General features: G+C 42.4%; 1 protein-coding gene, 1 long non-coding RNA gene and 1 pseudogene across 2 annotated transcripts; 1 reads left to right on the forward strand and 2 right to left on the reverse strand.

Moving 5' to 3' along the window:
* Window positions 1–13,038, forward strand: LOC119902847 (coiled-coil and C2 domain-containing protein 1B-like). The gene is made up of 15 exons (XM_038719214.1): window positions 1–109; window positions 813–1,148; window positions 1,270–1,462; window positions 1,546–1,662; window positions 5,865–5,990; window positions 6,746–6,804; window positions 7,000–7,116; window positions 7,646–7,719; window positions 7,995–8,053; window positions 8,160–8,211; window positions 9,540–9,639; window positions 11,265–11,355; window positions 11,540–11,660; window positions 11,743–11,792; window positions 12,371–13,038. The coding sequence occupies exons 2-15, from the start codon at window positions 952–954 to the stop codon at window positions 12,422–12,424; spliced, it is 1,410 nt and encodes a 469-aa protein (XP_038575142.1). The 5' UTR covers window positions 1–109; window positions 813–951; the 3' UTR covers window positions 12,425–13,038.
* On the reverse strand, window positions 7,006–11,258 carry LOC119902865. The gene is made up of 3 exons (XR_005444373.1): window positions 11,109–11,258; window positions 7,639–7,713; window positions 7,006–7,086 (listed from the first exon to the last, which is right to left on the reverse strand). It is a non-coding gene; the product is annotated as an uncharacterized LOC119902865 (long non-coding RNA).
* The window catches only part of LOC119902863, a 19,839-nt pseudogene continuing 13,839 nt past the window's right edge, over window positions 12,976–18,975 (reverse strand).

The following is an 18,975-nucleotide window of genomic DNA, read 5'->3' on the forward strand; positions in this document are numbered from 1 at the left end:
CACCATGTACTCAGTTCTTCAAGAAAAGGGTTTCCCTCAACACTGAAGATTCCTCCTGCATTTTTCCTTTGTTTGTAAACTAGCTTTTTCATTTGTGAAGAACCAAGCGGTAAGTTCAGATCATTTGTATTTTCTGTCTTTACATTTTAAGAATGCATTCACGTGTACTAACATATGTAAGCTTAAGTAAATAATCTATTTCTTGTTATTTAACAGCCTTACTGCTGTACCCAGTGTGGCCTGTTGGTTGACAATACTATGAGCAAAAATCTAGCAAAACACTCCTTAATGACTAAATTACTACAGTTATTCTTTTCTTAACTTTGAGTTAACTACAAGCTGTATGTGTTTTGTCCCTGACTTAGAAATAATAAGTACATAAAATAATAATTTGACAAGAACATATATTTGATCATGGCCTAAAATCCAAAAACAAAGGCTTTTTCAGAGGCAGCAGTCTGGACTGCATTGTGGCATTGTAATTAGAGTGCCCACTTTGGACCTCATTGTATTAGGATCACACCAGCCCCCTCCCTTTTGAATCTGTTTCACCTTCAAAGTTTTTCTTTATATGACATAAGTAAACATGTCTGTGTTGAGAATGTGATAGGCCAATGTGAGAACTGATTTTTTTGATTATTGTGCCATTTAGGTCAAATCCAATCTTTTTTTCCCATCAACTCTATTCAATTCAATTCAATTTTATTTATGTAGCGCCAAATCAAAAACTTCCTTATCTCAAGTCTTTCTGGATTATTTTGTTTTATGAAACGATTTTAATCAAACTAAACCGTCTACCTTCTCTCTCACAGTGACAAGGATCGCCGCATCGTTTCCTGTCTGCAGTGTTTCAGACCACAGGAGCTGTTGCCTAACCACCTGTTAAGAGTCTGCCTGAAGAACCACACAAATGAGGAGAGGAATGCAGAGGTGGACAGAGCCAAAAAGTCGATGAAGGCCTGGACCCTTCAAGGCAGAACCTGGGACTACAACGTCATGGTCAGGCGGTACCCCGATGAGGCTTCCAGACAGGCTCTTCTGGAAGACCTTCGTGACATGCATTTTTTAATTCTTAATGACCCCATGGACACACCTGCTGAATCCAGTCACAGACCACCAGGCGCTGCAGTTGAAACTTGCAACAAAAAGTGAGTTGTTATTCACTAGTATTACTTTTAATTTAATGCAGAGTCATTAAATTTAAATCTTGGAACGCTGCCAGGCACAGAAACAACCTTATTTGTTTTTTGTTTCATCAAATCATTCGAGACCTGCTCAGCCGACTCTCCAAGACTGCCAGAGAGTCCTCAGAGTGTCACAGATGGACATGCTGGACATCCGCGGGAGGCTCCTGGATCAGCAGCATGTGGAAGAAGACCAAAGGACGCTGTTCCGTTACTTCTGCGAAGCCATCCTGGTCCTGAGATACTTCCAGCGACCAGAAGCAGTGAGGGCATTTACAGTAAGTACTTTGACTTTATACACACTGAGGAAACCCTGTAGTCATGTCATTAATCCCCACTGTGTTCTTTATTTGTTTTCCAGGCTTCAGATTGGGTCAACAAGACACATGTTGAGGGACGAATCCGAATGTGGGTCAGTGAACTGACAGCGTCCACAAAGCAGAGTGCAACATTTTCCCTCGCAGAGGAGGACTCTGCTGTAAGTTCTCTATAAGGCTGAATATGATTGATATAATTCGATTATAAGCACTGTAACAGCTGATCATTTCTTGGAAAATTCTTGTTCTGAGACTGAAAAACTCAACAATGTCTGTTGTTAGGTAACCGAACGTAGCGTGGAAGTTGAGGAGAAATATTCTAACACCTATTTTTAAACCTGCTAACACTAAAGAGCTACCTACACACTAACTTGTTGATTTTGGCTGAATTTCCTTTGTATCACATGTGATCAGAGTATAATAGACCCTGTGCACAGGCAACTCTGCAGACAGTCATAGCTGTCCTACAGCTGCCTGTGGGGGGAGGGGGGCATTTGCATCTGTCCACAGGCTGAGAATGAGAGTGTGACACTCTGATTCAGCCAGCTTTCATTTAAGTCATTATTTCTGCTCTAGGAGACCAGGGTAAATTAATTAAAACATGTAAATGCCATAGGATAGGAAGGTGCTAGAGCCAAACGGTTTGCACCGTTGGACTCGGGGTTGAATTTCAAGTAGGACTGATGACTCTACTGGATGACTCCACATACACCAGGACAGACTCAATTTGGCATGCCTGTCCGCCCGGGGTCAGAGGTCAGATTTCTTAAAGTTTTTGCTATGTTCTTGTTTCTGCCCAGCATTTTCACATATATGGTTAATGACACACACATTTAAAGCATAGCTCTTCCTCTGTACTGTAAGCCCAGGCCCAGAATTCAAAGACAACATGGAAGCTTCTTACATTTTCAGGTGAGTACAGGGTAAACCTCTCCCCAGGTGATGCATTTTTAAGTCTCACCGAAGAGGGCAGAATTGCTACTGACTCATAGGCCTGGCTCTCTCTTCAACAGGATCACATTTACTTCAGTGATAGGGCAATATATAGCCTAGATCCTGAAGCCTTCCCTGGGCAGGCATCCAGGGAAGCAGCCCCCTCCCCAGCTGGATGTGTGTGGCCCAGAGCATGGAGGCCTGGCTGGGCAGGCTTCCAGGGAAGCAGCCCCCTCCCCAGCTGGATGTCTGTGGCCCAGATCATGGAGCCCTGGCTGGGCAGGCATCCAGGGAAGCCGCCCCCTCCCCAGCTGGATGTGTGTGGCCCAGAGCATGGAGGCCTGGCTGGGCAGACATCCAGGGAAGCCGCCCCCTCCCCAGCTGGATGTGTGTGGCCCAGAGCAAGGAGCCCTGGCTGGGCAGGCTTCCAGGGAAGCTGCCCCCTCCCCAGCTGGATGTCTATGCCCTAGACCTCTAGGGCTTCGGCAGTGTTTATGGGTAAAAACAAGTCAAAATTTCACTCGCTCGAAAATATGACAGAGTGTTTTTACCGATAAACACTGCCCAAAGCCCTAGAGGTCTAGGCCTCTGGGCGCCACTTTACCCTACCAGGGTGGCTCTCCCCGGGCTGGGCGAGGGGCTTGTGGGCCCCCCACCCGCGTCAACCCCGAGTCAAATGCTTCCCACAATCGAACCTCCAGGCTCATTGTTCAGCAAATGCTTATGTTCCCTGTATCCAACCATCTTTTTATCACCTTAGTTAGAGAATAAATTCACTGTAATATAATCAAGAGCTGTGTGTGTTGCCTATTTCTAGTTCCTGCCAAGAGAATTGACCCTAGATATGAGACTGACTGACTGATTTAAGATAATTGAGCGATTATTAACTAACTGATCACTAGTAATAATTGTATAATTATTAAAACTACCTACAGCTTTGAGCTTTGATTGTCAAGCTAGTTGTAACATGAACTTTGATTTGATCTATAGCATTTAACTTTAATCCCAAGTGAGAGTTAATTTCATTTTTCCTATTTTTGCTTTCATCCTAAATTTGAATTTTCAGTTTGGTCATTTAAGTCTGACTTGATAGTCAGCTTTCCCCAACCTGACATTCCTTTTTCTCAACTAGTAAACACACTAGCTGAAACTCTGTTTAACTGACTGGCTCAGGTTTGCTGTACCAGCTAACACCTGTAGTCCACTTCTGATTTTGTTAAAGCAAATTGTATCACTGAGTCCATAGATTTGATTTTGATCCTTCTGTTCTTCAGATTCCAACCTTCCAAATTAACTTAACGGAACATCAACAGCTCCAGGAAGCTATAGAAGCAACACCCATTTATTTTTGTATTTTTATGCATATCCTCTGAGTTGATACACTTGTTTGTTGTCTGATTTGGACTCACACCAAAGTCCTTAACCAAACCGCTTGAGTACCTGCCTTTGAACATGGCAGACCCACGCTTAGTGGCAGCCAGTGGGGCGACCCACTGGAACACTTTGACTCCATCTTGGCCCACATGACTGAGACCTTGATACCTGGCTACTCAAGCCAACTACAAGGCACCGATGCGGTGAACCTTGAAACAATTTTTGCAGAACTGGTAACAACCGCTCTAGCCACTTCCTCAAAGGACAAAGCCTTGTCCCAGATGCTAGGAAAACTAGCTATTGTAATGTCTGCCCAGTCTAAGCACACGCACCAGCTTGAACAGCAGCTGGAAAGCACCAGGCAGTCGCTAAGTGAAGCGGAAGAACGCATCACTGACCTACAAGCTCCTTGCCACCTCCCACAGGAGGGTGGAGTCGATGAGGAGAAAATTGAGCTGCAGGAAAAGACCAATCAGCTTGAACACTCACTCTTTCAGCAAGAACAGGAGTTAGAGTGGACTAAAAATAAATTTAAAGACACAACTGAATCCCTTGGCCAATCAGAAACCCTCCTTAGACAAGCAGTGGGGGAAATTAAAGAGCTAAAATTACGAGTCAAGGTTTACAGCAAACTTAGAGAAGCTGACCAAAAACGCATGCAAGAAATGCGAAGACAGCTAGAGGATAGGGACAGAGTAACCCAATCCCCGCTACAGCAGGAAAACAAGGAGGAGGAGTTGGCTGATACCAGAAGAGAGTTCCAGCTCTCATGTGAGACGGCCCAACATACTCCCTCCTACAAAACACTCCCACCAGAGAGAGACAAGGCTTGCTCCCCTTTGCCAGCCTCAGGAGGATGGTCACTCCCACAACTGATCCCACAGGATCATATGACAGAGCGACAGGTGAATAGCACTCCACCTACTCAGGTGAAGACGGCTTACTCCCCCCGGCTGCATCCGCCGCCAACTGCTGACCATGACTTAAGCCCCTCTGACAGGGACTGAGACAAAATCGCTTGCCACATAACACGCTTCGAGCCTGAGTCTACAGGCTCAAATGAGACCAGTATCTATCTAAAAGATATTGAATACTACTTGCGGAAATTCCCTGCTGCCACCACTGACGACAAGATTTACCTGATCAAGGTGACAGCCCAGGCATGTCAGGCAAGATTATGACTCGCTCTGCCAGGCACTGGTAGAGGAATATTCTGACTTGACAGCACAATCAGGTCTAACAGCTGCACTTGCTGTAAAGCAAGGGAGGCCAGAACCTCCTCAGCAGTACTACAACCGACTCAGACAAGCGTACTTTGGTGTCAAAAAGAGCCAGATATGGAGGAAGAGTTAAACTTCAAATATCTTTTTATCCAAAACCTCCACCCCACTACCAGTCATCATCTGGGTGTGGCAGCCTGCCCACGCACCCAAACCAGTCGACAGCTACGTGAGTTAGCTACAAAAGGATTTGAAAAGCAGAGACTCACCATGACGAGGCATTCTGAGCCCCATGGTGTCCTCACTCTCAGCATCAATTCCCTACAGGTGGAGCCAAAACGAGCTCCTGCTCTTGAAACACCTGCATCAACCTGCATCACCTCCCAGAATTATAGACCAAGCCAGAAGCAGAGGTGCAGCCTGCCTCAGCAAAATGAGCATGGTCGACGTCACTCAGAGCCATCTTGGTCTGAGAAGATCCAAAATCTGACACAATTTGACAGGAGGGAACCCCTAACTGAACCAGCCAGAGGAAATAAACATGTCCTCACATTATAACATTGTATTTCTGTCTTGCATGTGGGACATTGTCTCAATTAAGATTTTCTTCTGATTAATTTTCCACCCCTAGAATAAGTCAATGTGTGTCACCCGCTGAGGGCACAAAATATTTACCTGTATTATTTCTGATATTACATGTTCTGAGCTATCTAAAGGTGCATTTTTACCACTGTCACTTAAATCGCCTAATTGGGACAAAATCGTAGAATCATGGTGGAGATATTGTATATTGGTAATCCCAGCTGTGGCTGATCCTCTGTGTGCTGTACCTGTAGGTGCCGTCGCCCCCTGGTGACGAAGACGGAGACTTCATCCTGATTCATCACAGTGAAGTTCAGATCTCAGAGAAAGCAGAGCAGGTTTACACACAACTGGTCAAGATCCTCAAAGAGCAGCATGAGGTAAAACTGTTGTAGAGACTTTGTAGAAATATATAAAAATGAAAATGTTGATTCAAAAGTGTCCAACCAGAGCATCATGTTTTATTAGGACATGTTATCAGGATAAATAAGTTTATCATCTTCATTTTTTTAATGCTGTCATTGTAACAAACTAGCACTAAAAGTAGACCTAGAATAGAAACAAGATGTATTTTTTATGTATATATATTTTTTTTTGTATATGTTCCTGCATGGATTACAACCTTATCAGGGTTTACAAAATAACAACAGATACTGATACTGATATCAAGTCCCTTTTTTATTACTTTAATCCAATTAATCTTATTTCCATCCTGTATAGACACCTTATTTTGAACGTTGTCACATGTGTCTTCTCGCGCTAAATTCATCAAGTTCGACCCAAAATTCATCAAGTTCGACCCAGATGGAGTGGATGTGCTAGGAGACAATTCAGCAGAATAGTGTCTGCAAACAGCGTCTTTCTCAGACACTTTAAAGTGCTTCCACACTGCTGACATGTCAACGTAATTGTTCGGTAAAATGTGTTCAGTCTTTCCGAGGCCGATTAATTTCAGTGGCTGCATCCCTACTTCAAAGAGAAGAATTCCCATCATCATTTTCAGCTCTCCTCCTGATGCCAAAAATAAATAAATAATATTTTTTCCATATTCCCTGTCTGGTTTCTCTGCGCTGTTCTTTTCTTGCTGTGAAAACAAACATATATCTGAGATTTCTTCTGGCTTTCCTCCTTTTAGAAATGCATCACTCACTCCAAGCAATTCACACACCTGGGGAACGTCACTGAAACAACAAAGTAAGCAGTAAACAGTTTTTTATTTTGTTAACAGTAACGTACAAACTCGTACACTCAGAACAGACAGAAATGTGATACCAGAGCCCAAAGAGTTGTTATCAGAAAACAACAAGTTCATGTATTTTCTTTCTATTTGTGTATTTCATTATACTGTAAACCTGATTAGTCAAATCCTGATTTTTGTGTGTGCTCCAGGTTTGAGAAGATGGCGGAGAGTTGTAAGAAAAGTCTGGAGGTCCTGAAGCTGGCTCAGTCCAGAGGTCTTCCTCCCCCTAAACATCACTTTGAGGAGAGATCATTTCACACTGTCAGGTGGGCACATGTTTCTTACATTATACTGCAAAAGTGCACAGTTAGCTAAACTCTTTAATCTTTCTGCTTCATCAACATTGGAAAGAATCCCTACAAGTGACTCCCAGGGACACCCTTCGTTTTTGTTGACACCCTTCATAATGTTGTTAGACATCTCGTATAACAGTATGAGCCTTTCGGTGGAAAAAAAAAGCACTTTTTATGGACGTCATTTTGAGAGAGAGAGAGAGAGAGAGAGAGAGAGAGAGAGAGAGAGAGAGAGAGAGAGAGAGAGAGATCTCTCTCTTGTCTCGTCTCACTGGTAACTTTAACAACGCTCCCCCACTAACGCAGCACCCTGTGTTGTTTTACGGCAGATCAGTCTGAAACCCTGCTGAGAAACAGAGTTGGATCAATAGTTTCATTAATACCTCTCTGACAGTGTAAATCAGAACTGACCATGGCTAAGCTGTTGTATTGGATTGCATCAGATTTTGCAGGTCTACCTAATTATTAATACTTATTACTTTTTTCTTTCCCTACCTTTCAGGATATTTCCAGAGCTGAGCAGCACTGACATGGTTGTTACTATTGTCAAAGGGATGAATCTTCCAGCTCCTAGTGGTAAAAACAAAAATCTTCACCCATCAGTCCTTTTATACAGTACAGTAGGTCTGTTAGTACTAGAACAATGGTTCTGAAAACACTGAAAAGTCACGTTTTATACTAAATTCAAGTTTGTTGTGGTTCAGGGGAAAAATTAAACCTTAAATCTTATGTCTTAAACAGACCTAGCTTCAGGTCATTAAGGCCATAATGAATTCAGTCAAATATTTAAGGTCTGGTTTGAAAAGAAAAAGCACACACTGGTTGATGCTTTGTGATAAACTTTCTCGCAGGAATCCAAACAAATGACCTAGATGCCTTCGTCAAGTTTGACTTCCCCTACCCCAGCACGGTAAGAGATTCACTCTACCAGCTCTTCACAGCCACCGCAGGCTGCTGAGACGATTCATACAGGTGACTTTACTCCTTTAAAAGTGTGTCTGTTTTGTTGCCACCAGGAGCAGCCGCAGAAACACAAAACAGCGGTCATCAAGAACACTAACTCCCCAGGTGAGACATGTACATTGTCATGTGTTTGCATCATTTTATTGGCATTTGTGGATATTTTATTTTCATTTGTCTAAACAATCAAGACACAAAACTCTTCATAAATGATGTCAATCCACTGAAGAGTAACTTTGATATCTTTAACCTGGACCTTTTTCAACCTAATTTTCACATGTTTTTGGGTCTATGTGTGTAATTAGGACAAGATTCTTTGAAATTGGTCCAGTCTTGAGTGAGCGCGTAGCAGTCAGTAGAAACAGCTGCAGCGTAATCCTTGAAGGCAATTGCTCTAATGTTAAAATTCATCCGCTAAAGCGTTTATTTTTTTTGCTATTGACAGGCTCAGATTGTTATTACTAGTGTCTGACAATGTTGTGGAAAGATCCCTACAGAGGTAGACCTAAGATCATTTTTGTTTAACCAGAAACAGTTGCTATATCTCTCTCGAGATCAAAGCTCCCAGACTCTCTGGTCTACTGCTTCCTCAAACTGATACTTTGTGTTATTTTGTGACTTTGGTGTTTTAACCCTTTTAAAGCTCTAAAGTCACACAATAAATAAACTGACCGGGGCAGCAGTAGAGCAACCTGTGTTCTGCGAGATAAAAGTACTGTTTGTATCCATGGAGTCTGGTAGCTTTAATATCGAGAGCGATAAAGTGACTGTTTCTGGTTAAACAAAAAGGTCTACCTCTGAAGGGATCTTTCCCACAATGTTGTCAGACACTTATAATAACAATCTGAGCCTGTCAGTGGCAAAAACTACTACTAAGCACTACTTTGCTCTACGTACTTTGACAGGGCGCACCTGCCCGCAAGGATTAAGTTGCAGCCATATTTTGCTACTGCCGGCTGCAGCTACACCAATTATTGTAAATGTTTTTTTTTCCATTTTATATCTTGTTATTTTTGGGATTATTTTCTAAGACACATTTACGTTTAGGAGTGATTTTATTACAAAATAGTCAAGATAAAAATAAATCATTGTGAAGATGTTTTCTGTCTTAAGAATACAGTATATGGAGAATTAGATTTGGTTGACAACAGTCACAATAACAAAAACATTGTAAGAGAAAAGAAGAAAAACAAATTTTGCAAAAGTCAAGAATGCTAAATATGATATAAAAATTTAGAGTTTTTTAGAATGAAAAGAGCTGCTCACTGTTTCAAAACAAAGAAGGTGGAAGTATTGACTAAATGTGGAAATGTTGCAGCTGTGCAAATAAATGAAGGTTAATATGGATGAACCGTTTTTATGGTTTATTTGTGTGAAATACTGTATGTGTAAGGTCTCAGAAGGCAGCTTCTCCATCTGTGCTCTCTTTTCACCAGAATATAACCAGAGTTTCACCCTGTCAATCAACCGGAACCACCGCGGCTTCAGGAGGGTGGTGATGTCTAAAGGCCTCAAACTGGAGCTGCTGCACAAAGGGTGAGTCACAGAAAGCTGCTCACGCCGCAGGGCAACATCCTCACTTAGCTAGTAGTTTGGTCATCGACAACAGCAGAAGGACCGGAAACGGTGAATGTGATGGTATTTTTGGAGTGTGTGACTCAAATGTCAGAAGTCAAAGCTTCTTGTGTATGTATGAATCCTTCTCTCTATGCCTATCTATACATATGTGTATGAGACAAGAGTTCAGAATTTCAGCTTTCATTTCCTGGTATTCACATCTAGATGTGTTAAACAATTCAGGACATATCACCGTTTGTATTAGACAGCATTGTTAGGTGAGCAAAAGTAATAGAACAAATAACATTTAATATTTGATGGCATAGCCCTTCCTTGCTATAACTGCCTCCTGATGAAGTCCTTTGTTTTGTTGGCAGTGTGCTTTGGCTCATTGTAAACTGCTGCATGACAAACTTCCTCCCCATTAGTTTCAATGCATTTCTCCGTAAATTGGCAGACAAGATGTTTCTGTCCACTTCTGAATTCATTCTGCTGCGACCATCATCAGTTCCATCATCAATAAATATTAATGAACCTGTTCCAGAAGCAGCCATGCACGCCCAAGCCATGACATCACCTCCTCCATGTTTCACAGATGAGCTTGTATGCTTCGGATCATAAGCAGTTCCTTTCTTTCTCCACACTTTAGTAGAGATTAATCTTGGTCTCATCAGTCCATAAGATTGTGTTCCTGAACTTTTGCAGCTCATCTCTGTACTTCATTGCAAATATCAATCTGTTCTTCCGATCCTTCCTGCTGATGAGTGGTTTGCATCTTGTGGTGTGGCCTCTAGATTTCTGCTCCGAGTCTTCTTCCAACAGTGGATTGTGATACCTTCACCCCTGCACTGTGGAGGTCGTTGCTGATGTCACTTACTGATGTTTTGGGGGTTTCTTTACAGCTCTCACCATATTTCTGTCATCAACTACTGTTGTTTTCCTTGGCCGACCTGTTCGACGTCTGTTGCTCAGTACACCAGTAGTTTCTTTCTTTTTCAGGACGTTACAAATTGTTGTGCTTGCTATGCCCAATGTTTGTCCAATGGCTCTGGTCGATTTTCCTTCATCTCTCCGCTTGACAGTGGCTTGCTTTTCTCCCATAGACAGCTCTCTGGTCTTCGTGTTGGTTTATCCTCTTTAACAGGAAACACAGTCTTTATAGGTTTGAACCAGTCATGCAGAGCTATTTAATGTTTGGACAATCAACCTAAAAGGCAACACCTGGGCAACAAGAAACATCTGACAGTCACATGTTCCAATAGTTTTGCTCCCTTGAAAAATGGGTGGAATCAAACAAAGGGTGGTATGTCCTGAGGTGTTTAAAGCATCTAGATGTAAATACCAAGAAATGAGAGCTGAAATCCTGAATTCTTGTCTCGTACTCACCTTTTGATCTTAAATCCAAATATCTTCAGTGAAAAACAAAGGAATTTGCCTATTTACCTTACCGTAACAATACTTTAAGAGGGGACTGCATCTGTCTCTCGCTCACTCTCTCTCTTTCTCTTCTCACAACTGCATTCATGTCAGAGTAGATGAAAGTAAGCTTCAGTGTTGTCGTGTTCAGACTGTGGCAGTGATGCTGTCGATGTGTCGTCTCACAGCGGTTTCTTGCGGAGCGACAAGCCAATCGGGACGGCCCTTGTAAAGCTGGACAAACTGGAGTCACAGAGCGAAGTCAGAGAGATCGTAGAGGTGAGTCGCCTTTTACATCGAAAACTAAGCCGATCGAGAGAGAGGAAAGATCAGGAAGGAAGTTTGTTGCTGAGTTTGATCCTGACAACGTCCACAGAAACAAGTCTTGTTCTCTAAGATGCTCACTGATGACTTATGTGCCTGTAAACATCCGTAACTTAGATCCTCGTGTCTCTCATGACAGGTGATGGACGGGCGTAAGGCCACAGGAGGTCGTGTTGGTGAAGATCCGACTGCGGGAGCCTCTGAGCGGACAGGACATGCAGACGAGCACCGAGCGCTGGCTGGTGATCGATCAGTCGCAGGTAACATGAAATACACGGTGATAATATTTTAGTAACCTGAGGTTGTGTAAAACTTCTGATGTTGGTTGTTTTTATCTGCAAGGTTCTTGTTTAGATGCTGCTGCAAGATTAAAGATGATCCACAAGATAAAGGTAATTTTCTTCCTCCTTTTTCTGTCTGAATTGTTTGTTTACTTAATATTATTCTGCTTTAAACTCTTTCAGCTAAAGGCATAGTAGGAAGGTTGATATGATGCATGTGAAAAACGATACTACTTGCTTGGCTTAGCATAAAGTCGAGGGGGAAACGGCTAGCCTCACTCCGTCCAAACGTGACAAAATTTTTAAAGCTCACAAATTTACACATTCACAGCCTGTTTGTTTAATCTGTACAAAACCAAAGTGTAAAAACAACAATTTGTGGGTTTACTCTTTGAGTTATATAGCGGACTGTGTTTTAACTGGGAGCAGTGACTTCCAGGAGGTTATAAATAATTTAATTAATGAGTTTAGCAAGCTGTTTTCCTGTCTTCGTTAGTTAAGCTAACCTGCTGCTGGATGTAGCTTCATGTTAGTCTACAGATATGAGTGTGGTATCAGTCTTCACGTGCAACTCTTGGCAAGCAAGCCAATGAGCTTTCCCGAAATGTTGAACTATTCTTTTACGTGTAGGTATTCGAGTATGATCGAGCGTGACCCTCCTGACTGATAACAACTTCTTTGTCTTGCAGATTAAAGGCACTCAATTAGAAACACTGAGGAGGACGGGGTTTGGGATGTTGTGATGAGGACGGTCTGTCGTTCAGACTGGACTCTGACCTACACGGGTCTTTGACTTGTTCAAATGTTTTTGCACATTTGCGAGACACAAGCTCTCCCTTTCACACTGCAGTCCCCCAGGAGGAGACATGGATCTGGTTTACAGTAGTTCAGCTGATCTGGCTCAGCGACAGGAACCTCTTCAGTCTGAGCAAATGGTGACTCCATTTAAATCGAGGGAAAGGTTGTTCTCTCGTTCGTCATCATCTTTAAACTGTAAGCTCGTGATGCATCAGGCAGACGAGGTGGTAGGCTCCTTGTGACATTTAAACCAGAGAAAACTATTCAGGCAATGATTACAGTTGCCCCAAAAAGTCTCTTTGTCTTGTTTGCACCTAGTAGCACATCAGCTGAGTGTGTCTGATCTTTGTGTAACAAAATGTGCTTCAGTCTAAAAAGCTAAATATTCATTTTATTACAAAGCAAACATCCATTATTGCACAGATAAGGAGGTTAAAAAGTAATTTTTAAATGAACATCATTGGATGACTGAACTTTAATCTCATCCTGTATTTTAGTTTAAGGAATAGTTGAACCTTTTGGGAAATTAAAATAACTATTAAATAACTATTGATAAAAACATTCTGCAATTTATTCTGCGTTGACGTGGCTGGAGCTTGGTCTTTCGCTCTCCCCTGGAGACAGCCGGCCTTCCTCCTTTGGGAGAAGACAGCAGAGTCAGTAGGTTTGTTGTGAGATATACAAATATTCTTCTTCCATTGGTACGACAATGTCAAAGTTAGAAATCAGAGCTTTGTTTATTATTATTTTGTTCTTGTCATGTTTCCTCCCACAGCACAGTCCTTCTGTTCTAACCAAAGAACGGATGTATGTACTGCAACTGTACCTCTTTGGTGTCCTCCAGCGCTTGCATGATCGATGCGACCACCAGGTTCACCAGCACAAACTGAGCCATAACCACGAAACTGATGAGGTACAACGGAGAGACCCAGGAAAGGTATCTCATACAGCCGTGCTCATCAGGATGACATTCTCTTAGTGTGTCCTTGAGAGACACAGAGCAAGATTCAGAAAGGAAGAGGGACTGGCACACAGACTGGAGACAACATTACAAAATCATTCTTACTTCAAAACCACAGAAATTATAATAAACTGACAATTGGAAACTAAACGGTAGCGCAAAAGTTAGGATACAACATCATTGTAATGCTTTGTTTTATGGGTCTGTAATTTCCTAACGATTCCCCAAATGATTCCCTGAGAAGTTTCATTGAAAGAACTGCTCCATTTTAATCAAATGTAATTATTCATTATTCATATATGTACTTCATATATGTTGAATTGTAGACAAATTGTTTAGCTGACTTGTTGTCCACTGACTAAACACTCCTGAAATTAATTAATTGGAAGTTGCCAGGGGGGGCAGTGGTTGGGGGATCCGTATGTATAGAACTTGTGTGTCATGAGGGAGTGAGTACATACTTTCATAATCACGTTCCAGTTGTCTCCGGTGCATAGGCCGTACAGTGTGATCAGGGCCACCCCAAAATGTCTGAAGTTGGCTTCATCATGTAAACCCAGGCACGGGTGGTCATCACTGCATTCTGATAAACACAGAGGCACACAGCACAGACATACAGATATTGACTTCAGTGCACAGTGGACATGTTGGCTTCAACCAATTAAAATCCTTCAGTATCCTTATGTGTTTGAGTCACTTTCTTATTTTAACATACTGATAGTGTGGCATAAGAGTAGAAGAGTTTCACCTTCCTCCAAAAATCAGTCTCACAAACCCATTCAACACATTTTCTGTCTTTTCACGCATTTCTCAGACAGAGGTGGAGAGGATCACAAAGTGCATGAGAACCTCCACATGCTCACTGGACCCTCTCCCCACACCATTATTAAAATCCAACATTACAGCCATCAGTCCACTGATCACAGCAATCCTCAACCAGTCACTCAAATCCGGTCAGGTTCCTCCAGCTCTCAAAACTGCAGTTATCCGCCCCCATCTTCAAATACCGTCACTTGACCCCGAAATCCTGGCTCATTACAGACCCATTTCAAACCTGCCGTTTTTGTCTAAAGTCTTGGAAAAAGTTGTTCCAGCCCAACTCCACAATCACCTTCACATCCATAACATATACGAAAAATTTCAGTCTGGTTTTCGAGCAGCACACAGCACGGAGACAGCCCTGGTCCGCGTCATGAATGACCTACTTATGATTGCAGACTGGGCTCACCATCTCTCCTCCTTCTGCTGGACCTGTCGGCCGCCTTTGACACCGTGGATCACAACATCTTGCTCCACCGTCTCCAGTCTGTGGTAGGACTCTCTGGGACCACACTAAGCTGGTTCCAGTCTTACCTCACAGGTAAGGACGGAGTATGTGGCTCTAGGACAGTCCCAATCATCACCCCACACAGTCAGCTGTGGAGTGCCAAGTGTGCGTCCTCGGTCTGACCCTTTTCACCATCTACTTACTACCCTTTGGTCACATCATCCATAAACACAAAGTTTCATTCCACTGTTACGCAGACGATACACAATTATACATAAAAATGTATACTCCACACTCCCCTCAGCTCTGCCATCTGCACTTCAGGTTTGCCTGGAGGAGATAAGGGCATGGATGTCTGACAACTTTCTTGAATTAAATAGCAGCAAAACCGAAGTCATCCTGATCGGTACCCCACACCAAACCCAGTCCTCCTCCCTCAGCAGAATACCCATTTTTGGTCATCACATTGCCCCGTCTACCTCTGTTACAAACCTCGGAGTCAGACTTGACTCAAATCTCACATTTGACACCCACATCCGCCACCTTTGTAAGATCTCCTTCCTCCACCTCAAAAACATCGCCAAACTCTGCCCCTCCCTCTCCCAACCGGATGATTAGAAGTTGATCCATGCCTTTATCTCCTCCGGGTTGGACTACTGTAATGCCCTCCTCGTCGAGATCCCTAGCAGGAGCCTGCAAAAGCTCCAGCATATTCAGAAATGCGCTGCCCGAGTCCTGACAAGGAGGTGCAAAAAACTGCCCATTCAACACAGAATCCAGTACAAAATCTGTCTCCTCACCCATCAGTGCATACATGGAACTGCCCCCTGCCTTCCTCAGTGAACTCCTCACCCCACACACCGCCTCACGAAACCTCCGCTCCTCCACCTCTACCTACTGCCTGCACCAACCAAGGACTAAACTCTCCACTATGGGAGACAGGGCCTTCCAGGCAGTCGCCCCACGGCTCTGGAATGCCCTCACAGAGACCCAAAGGGCCCCGCAAACTGTGGAGGTTTTTAAGAAGGTCCTAAAGACATTCCTATTTCAAAAGGCCTTTCAACACTCATGATTTTAATTTTATTTTTGTGGTGTTTTATTGCTATTTGTTGATTTTGTTATATTTTGGGAACTGTGCTACTGTAGCACTTTGAGATTTCGTTGAAATGTAAAGTGCATTATAAATAAAATTTATTATTATTATTACTAGGCTGCCTCCTGAGGCTGACTCTCCTTGAGGATTAGCTAAAGGGTTTCTGGCTTTCCTTGTCAACAATGTGGATACTGGGCAAATCTGGGATCAGCTCTGTAACCATGATCCTTTGCAGTAACCCCGTGTGAAGGTGTGTTCTGCTAGTAGTGTAACTTACGTAGCTTGCCATAGAGCTCCACTCCCACCGCAGCGTATATACCAAATGACAACATGAAGATCACACAAATATTCCCAACCTGGAATCAAAATCAGTGTTAGATCTGCTGCACAACAAACACTAACATGTAGATACTCTCAATTCTCAACCACGGGCCGGGCCCATTTTGTACCTCAACTAAAAGGAACTACTTTATTTGAGACAGGCTATGATTACACACTTCCTCCTTCTTTTGAGCTTAAAAGGATTGTATCCCTTTAATTGATCAGTGATCACTTAATCCGGCTGTACAGCCAACTTGAGTTTTATGACGGCCAAAAATTAGGCCCTATCTGATGTGATTAGTTTTTATTAACATGCAAATTTAAAAATAAAACTGACTGGCGAGCACAGCACTGTCGCTGGGTTCCTAGTGTGTAAACAGCACACAAACAGATACCTCAGGGACAGATTCTTCATACTGTAATGTGGGTAAACATCAAGCACAAAATGCAGCAAGAGCAAGGTTATCCCTGTGCAAAACCAAATAATTTATATTGATTTATTTAGACAAAAAACTAAATAAATCCCTCATTGTCTGTGTTTACCTGTGAAAGAGTCTTTATGATGGTTTTTAGCAGAATTCGTATCTTTCTGACCTTCAGGACTGAAGAGAGACACAAGAGTTGTCACAGATAACTTATATTTGTCACCCAAAGATACGTTTAGTATTACGCTTTCAGTGTGTGTATAGTACCTGGTACTACTCTGAGTATTCTGCATACTCCCAGGATGCTGGGATTAATGGGAACTATGTCTGCCATATTTATCTGGTGCAAAACAATGCTGACGATGGAAACCACGAGTACAGCAACGTCCAGCAGATTCCAACTAAACACACACAAAAGTCATTGAACACTTTTCAGGCGCTTACACACAAATGCAAGTAAGAGAAGCTAATTTCTTGCTCATTGTACTGTGTCACCTCATTTTTATGAACTCCCTTATGCCCAACTGCACAAGGTTCTTCATGACTTCAATAAACATGATGAAGGTGACCAAACAGAAGTAATACTGTGTAATCCTCCCTATATACTGAGCAGACACACAAAAGGTTTATTCTATTGCCTCAGAGTCAATGCAAATGCAAATACATTTTTTGAGAGTGATTGTGTGTGTGTGTGTGTGTGTGTGTGTGTGTGTGTGTGTGTGTGTGTGCGTGCGCATTACCGGAGGTTGATTGTAATGTTGGAGACCCATCATCACAACATTGCTGATAATAACGACAGACATGAAGTGGTCCGAGTTGCTGCTGCTACGCGGAGAATCTGTAGCTGCAGGATCTGGAACACACACACACACACACACACACACACACACACACACACACACACACAAAGATGCATTCAGATGTACACACAGAAAAAGGAACATATAACAAACACTAAAAACATTTAGAGCTGCTCTAATCAATATTATTATTACATCAACAATTACATCGCATGGCTACAAAAAGATGCAAAAGGAGTCACTCAAAGTGATGAACCCAAAGAGGCTTATCACACCATTCTGCAGGTCATCTCAAGTCTACAAAGCATTTCAACGTTGGTTTTATGGTTCACACTTTACTGTTTTGGTTCACTATCATCATCTCATCAACGTTACATCCAGCTGCAGCAGGCAGCTGTTTTTACCTCTGTTAAACCCACTGGTCGAAACCAGTCCGAATACATGCATCTCCCTGGCCAATATGATCAGCCACTGTTTGCTTGACCTAACCAGTCTTTCTCGTTTGTTTGTTAGACTGCGAAAGGCAATGCTCAGAAAAATAGACCGCCAACAAGCCCCTTCATTCTCCTTACTGTTGCACTGGACTTTTCCTCCCTCTTCAAGTAACTCTCCATCGCTACTTTTTTGATTCTGCTGACACTGGTGGAAGGTCTCCACCATTACACTAATAAACATGTCGAGCAGAAAGAAGCTTATAATCATGAAGGTGATAAAGTAGAACAGCATCCATTCGTTGTGATTCAAAACAGGCTGAGAGGAGAAGAGCAGAGAGGAGACATCAAGGGCGCATTTATTGCACTGCTGTCAATAGAAGGCAAAACAACTTGTGTATAAATAACAGTGTAAACACATCAATAATTTACTTTACTAGCAGAAATACCTGTTGGTCCACTCCCACAGCATCCAGCCCATCATACATGATGTTCATCCAGCCATCTTTAGAGAACATTACAAACAAGCTCATCAGAGCCTGAATGGGAAACAGAGAAATAAGTGGTAAGTCAACACTTTTTTCCCCAGGTCCTACCATTTCTTTCACCAGTACGCACCTTCATTACTGTAGTGGATCAGCCAGTGTGTTTTTTTATTTTATGCGATTATGAGATTCCAAAAAATCTCCTTTGTCTCTCCCTGATGAAGGGGGGGGGGGCACTAGAGACAGGCTGACCAAAACCTGGAGTTGACCTTTCAATTGTTCTCTCATGGAACCAGTGTCCCCCAAGAGGACAAACTAAGTATTACATGCCATCATTCTGAAATGCCGCTTCTGCTGTTTAATGTATTACTCTGTATTTCAATGTTCATAATCTGATGCCATGTTCGTGTAACTTGCTTATATATATATATATATATATAAGTACAAAATGTTTAACAGCCAATATTATCCAGGAAATATTGAGTTAAGTCTCTTTCATTCTGAAATCGTGAAAATGTGTTTAACTGGTAACCATTCTAATATTACAACGATTAAGTAACTTTCCTTTCTTTTTTATCAAATGCTTAAAACTAAGAACGGTATAACTGTTTGACATTAAAGGTTTGATTGTGGGAAGATATTTGATTAAAATACGCGCATATAGCCTTTAGGACCATATTAAAAGGAGACCGGAAGCCAAGCCCCCTGGGGAC

The sequence above is a fragment of the Micropterus salmoides genome, unplaced genomic scaffold (genome assembly GCF_014851395.1).
Source record: "Micropterus salmoides isolate LMB-PRFRI ecotype aquatic unplaced genomic scaffold, ASM1485139v1 Ms_hic_scaffold_14, whole genome shotgun sequence".
Classification (NCBI taxonomy): Eukaryota; Metazoa; Chordata; class Actinopteri; order Centrarchiformes; family Centrarchidae; genus Micropterus; species Micropterus salmoides.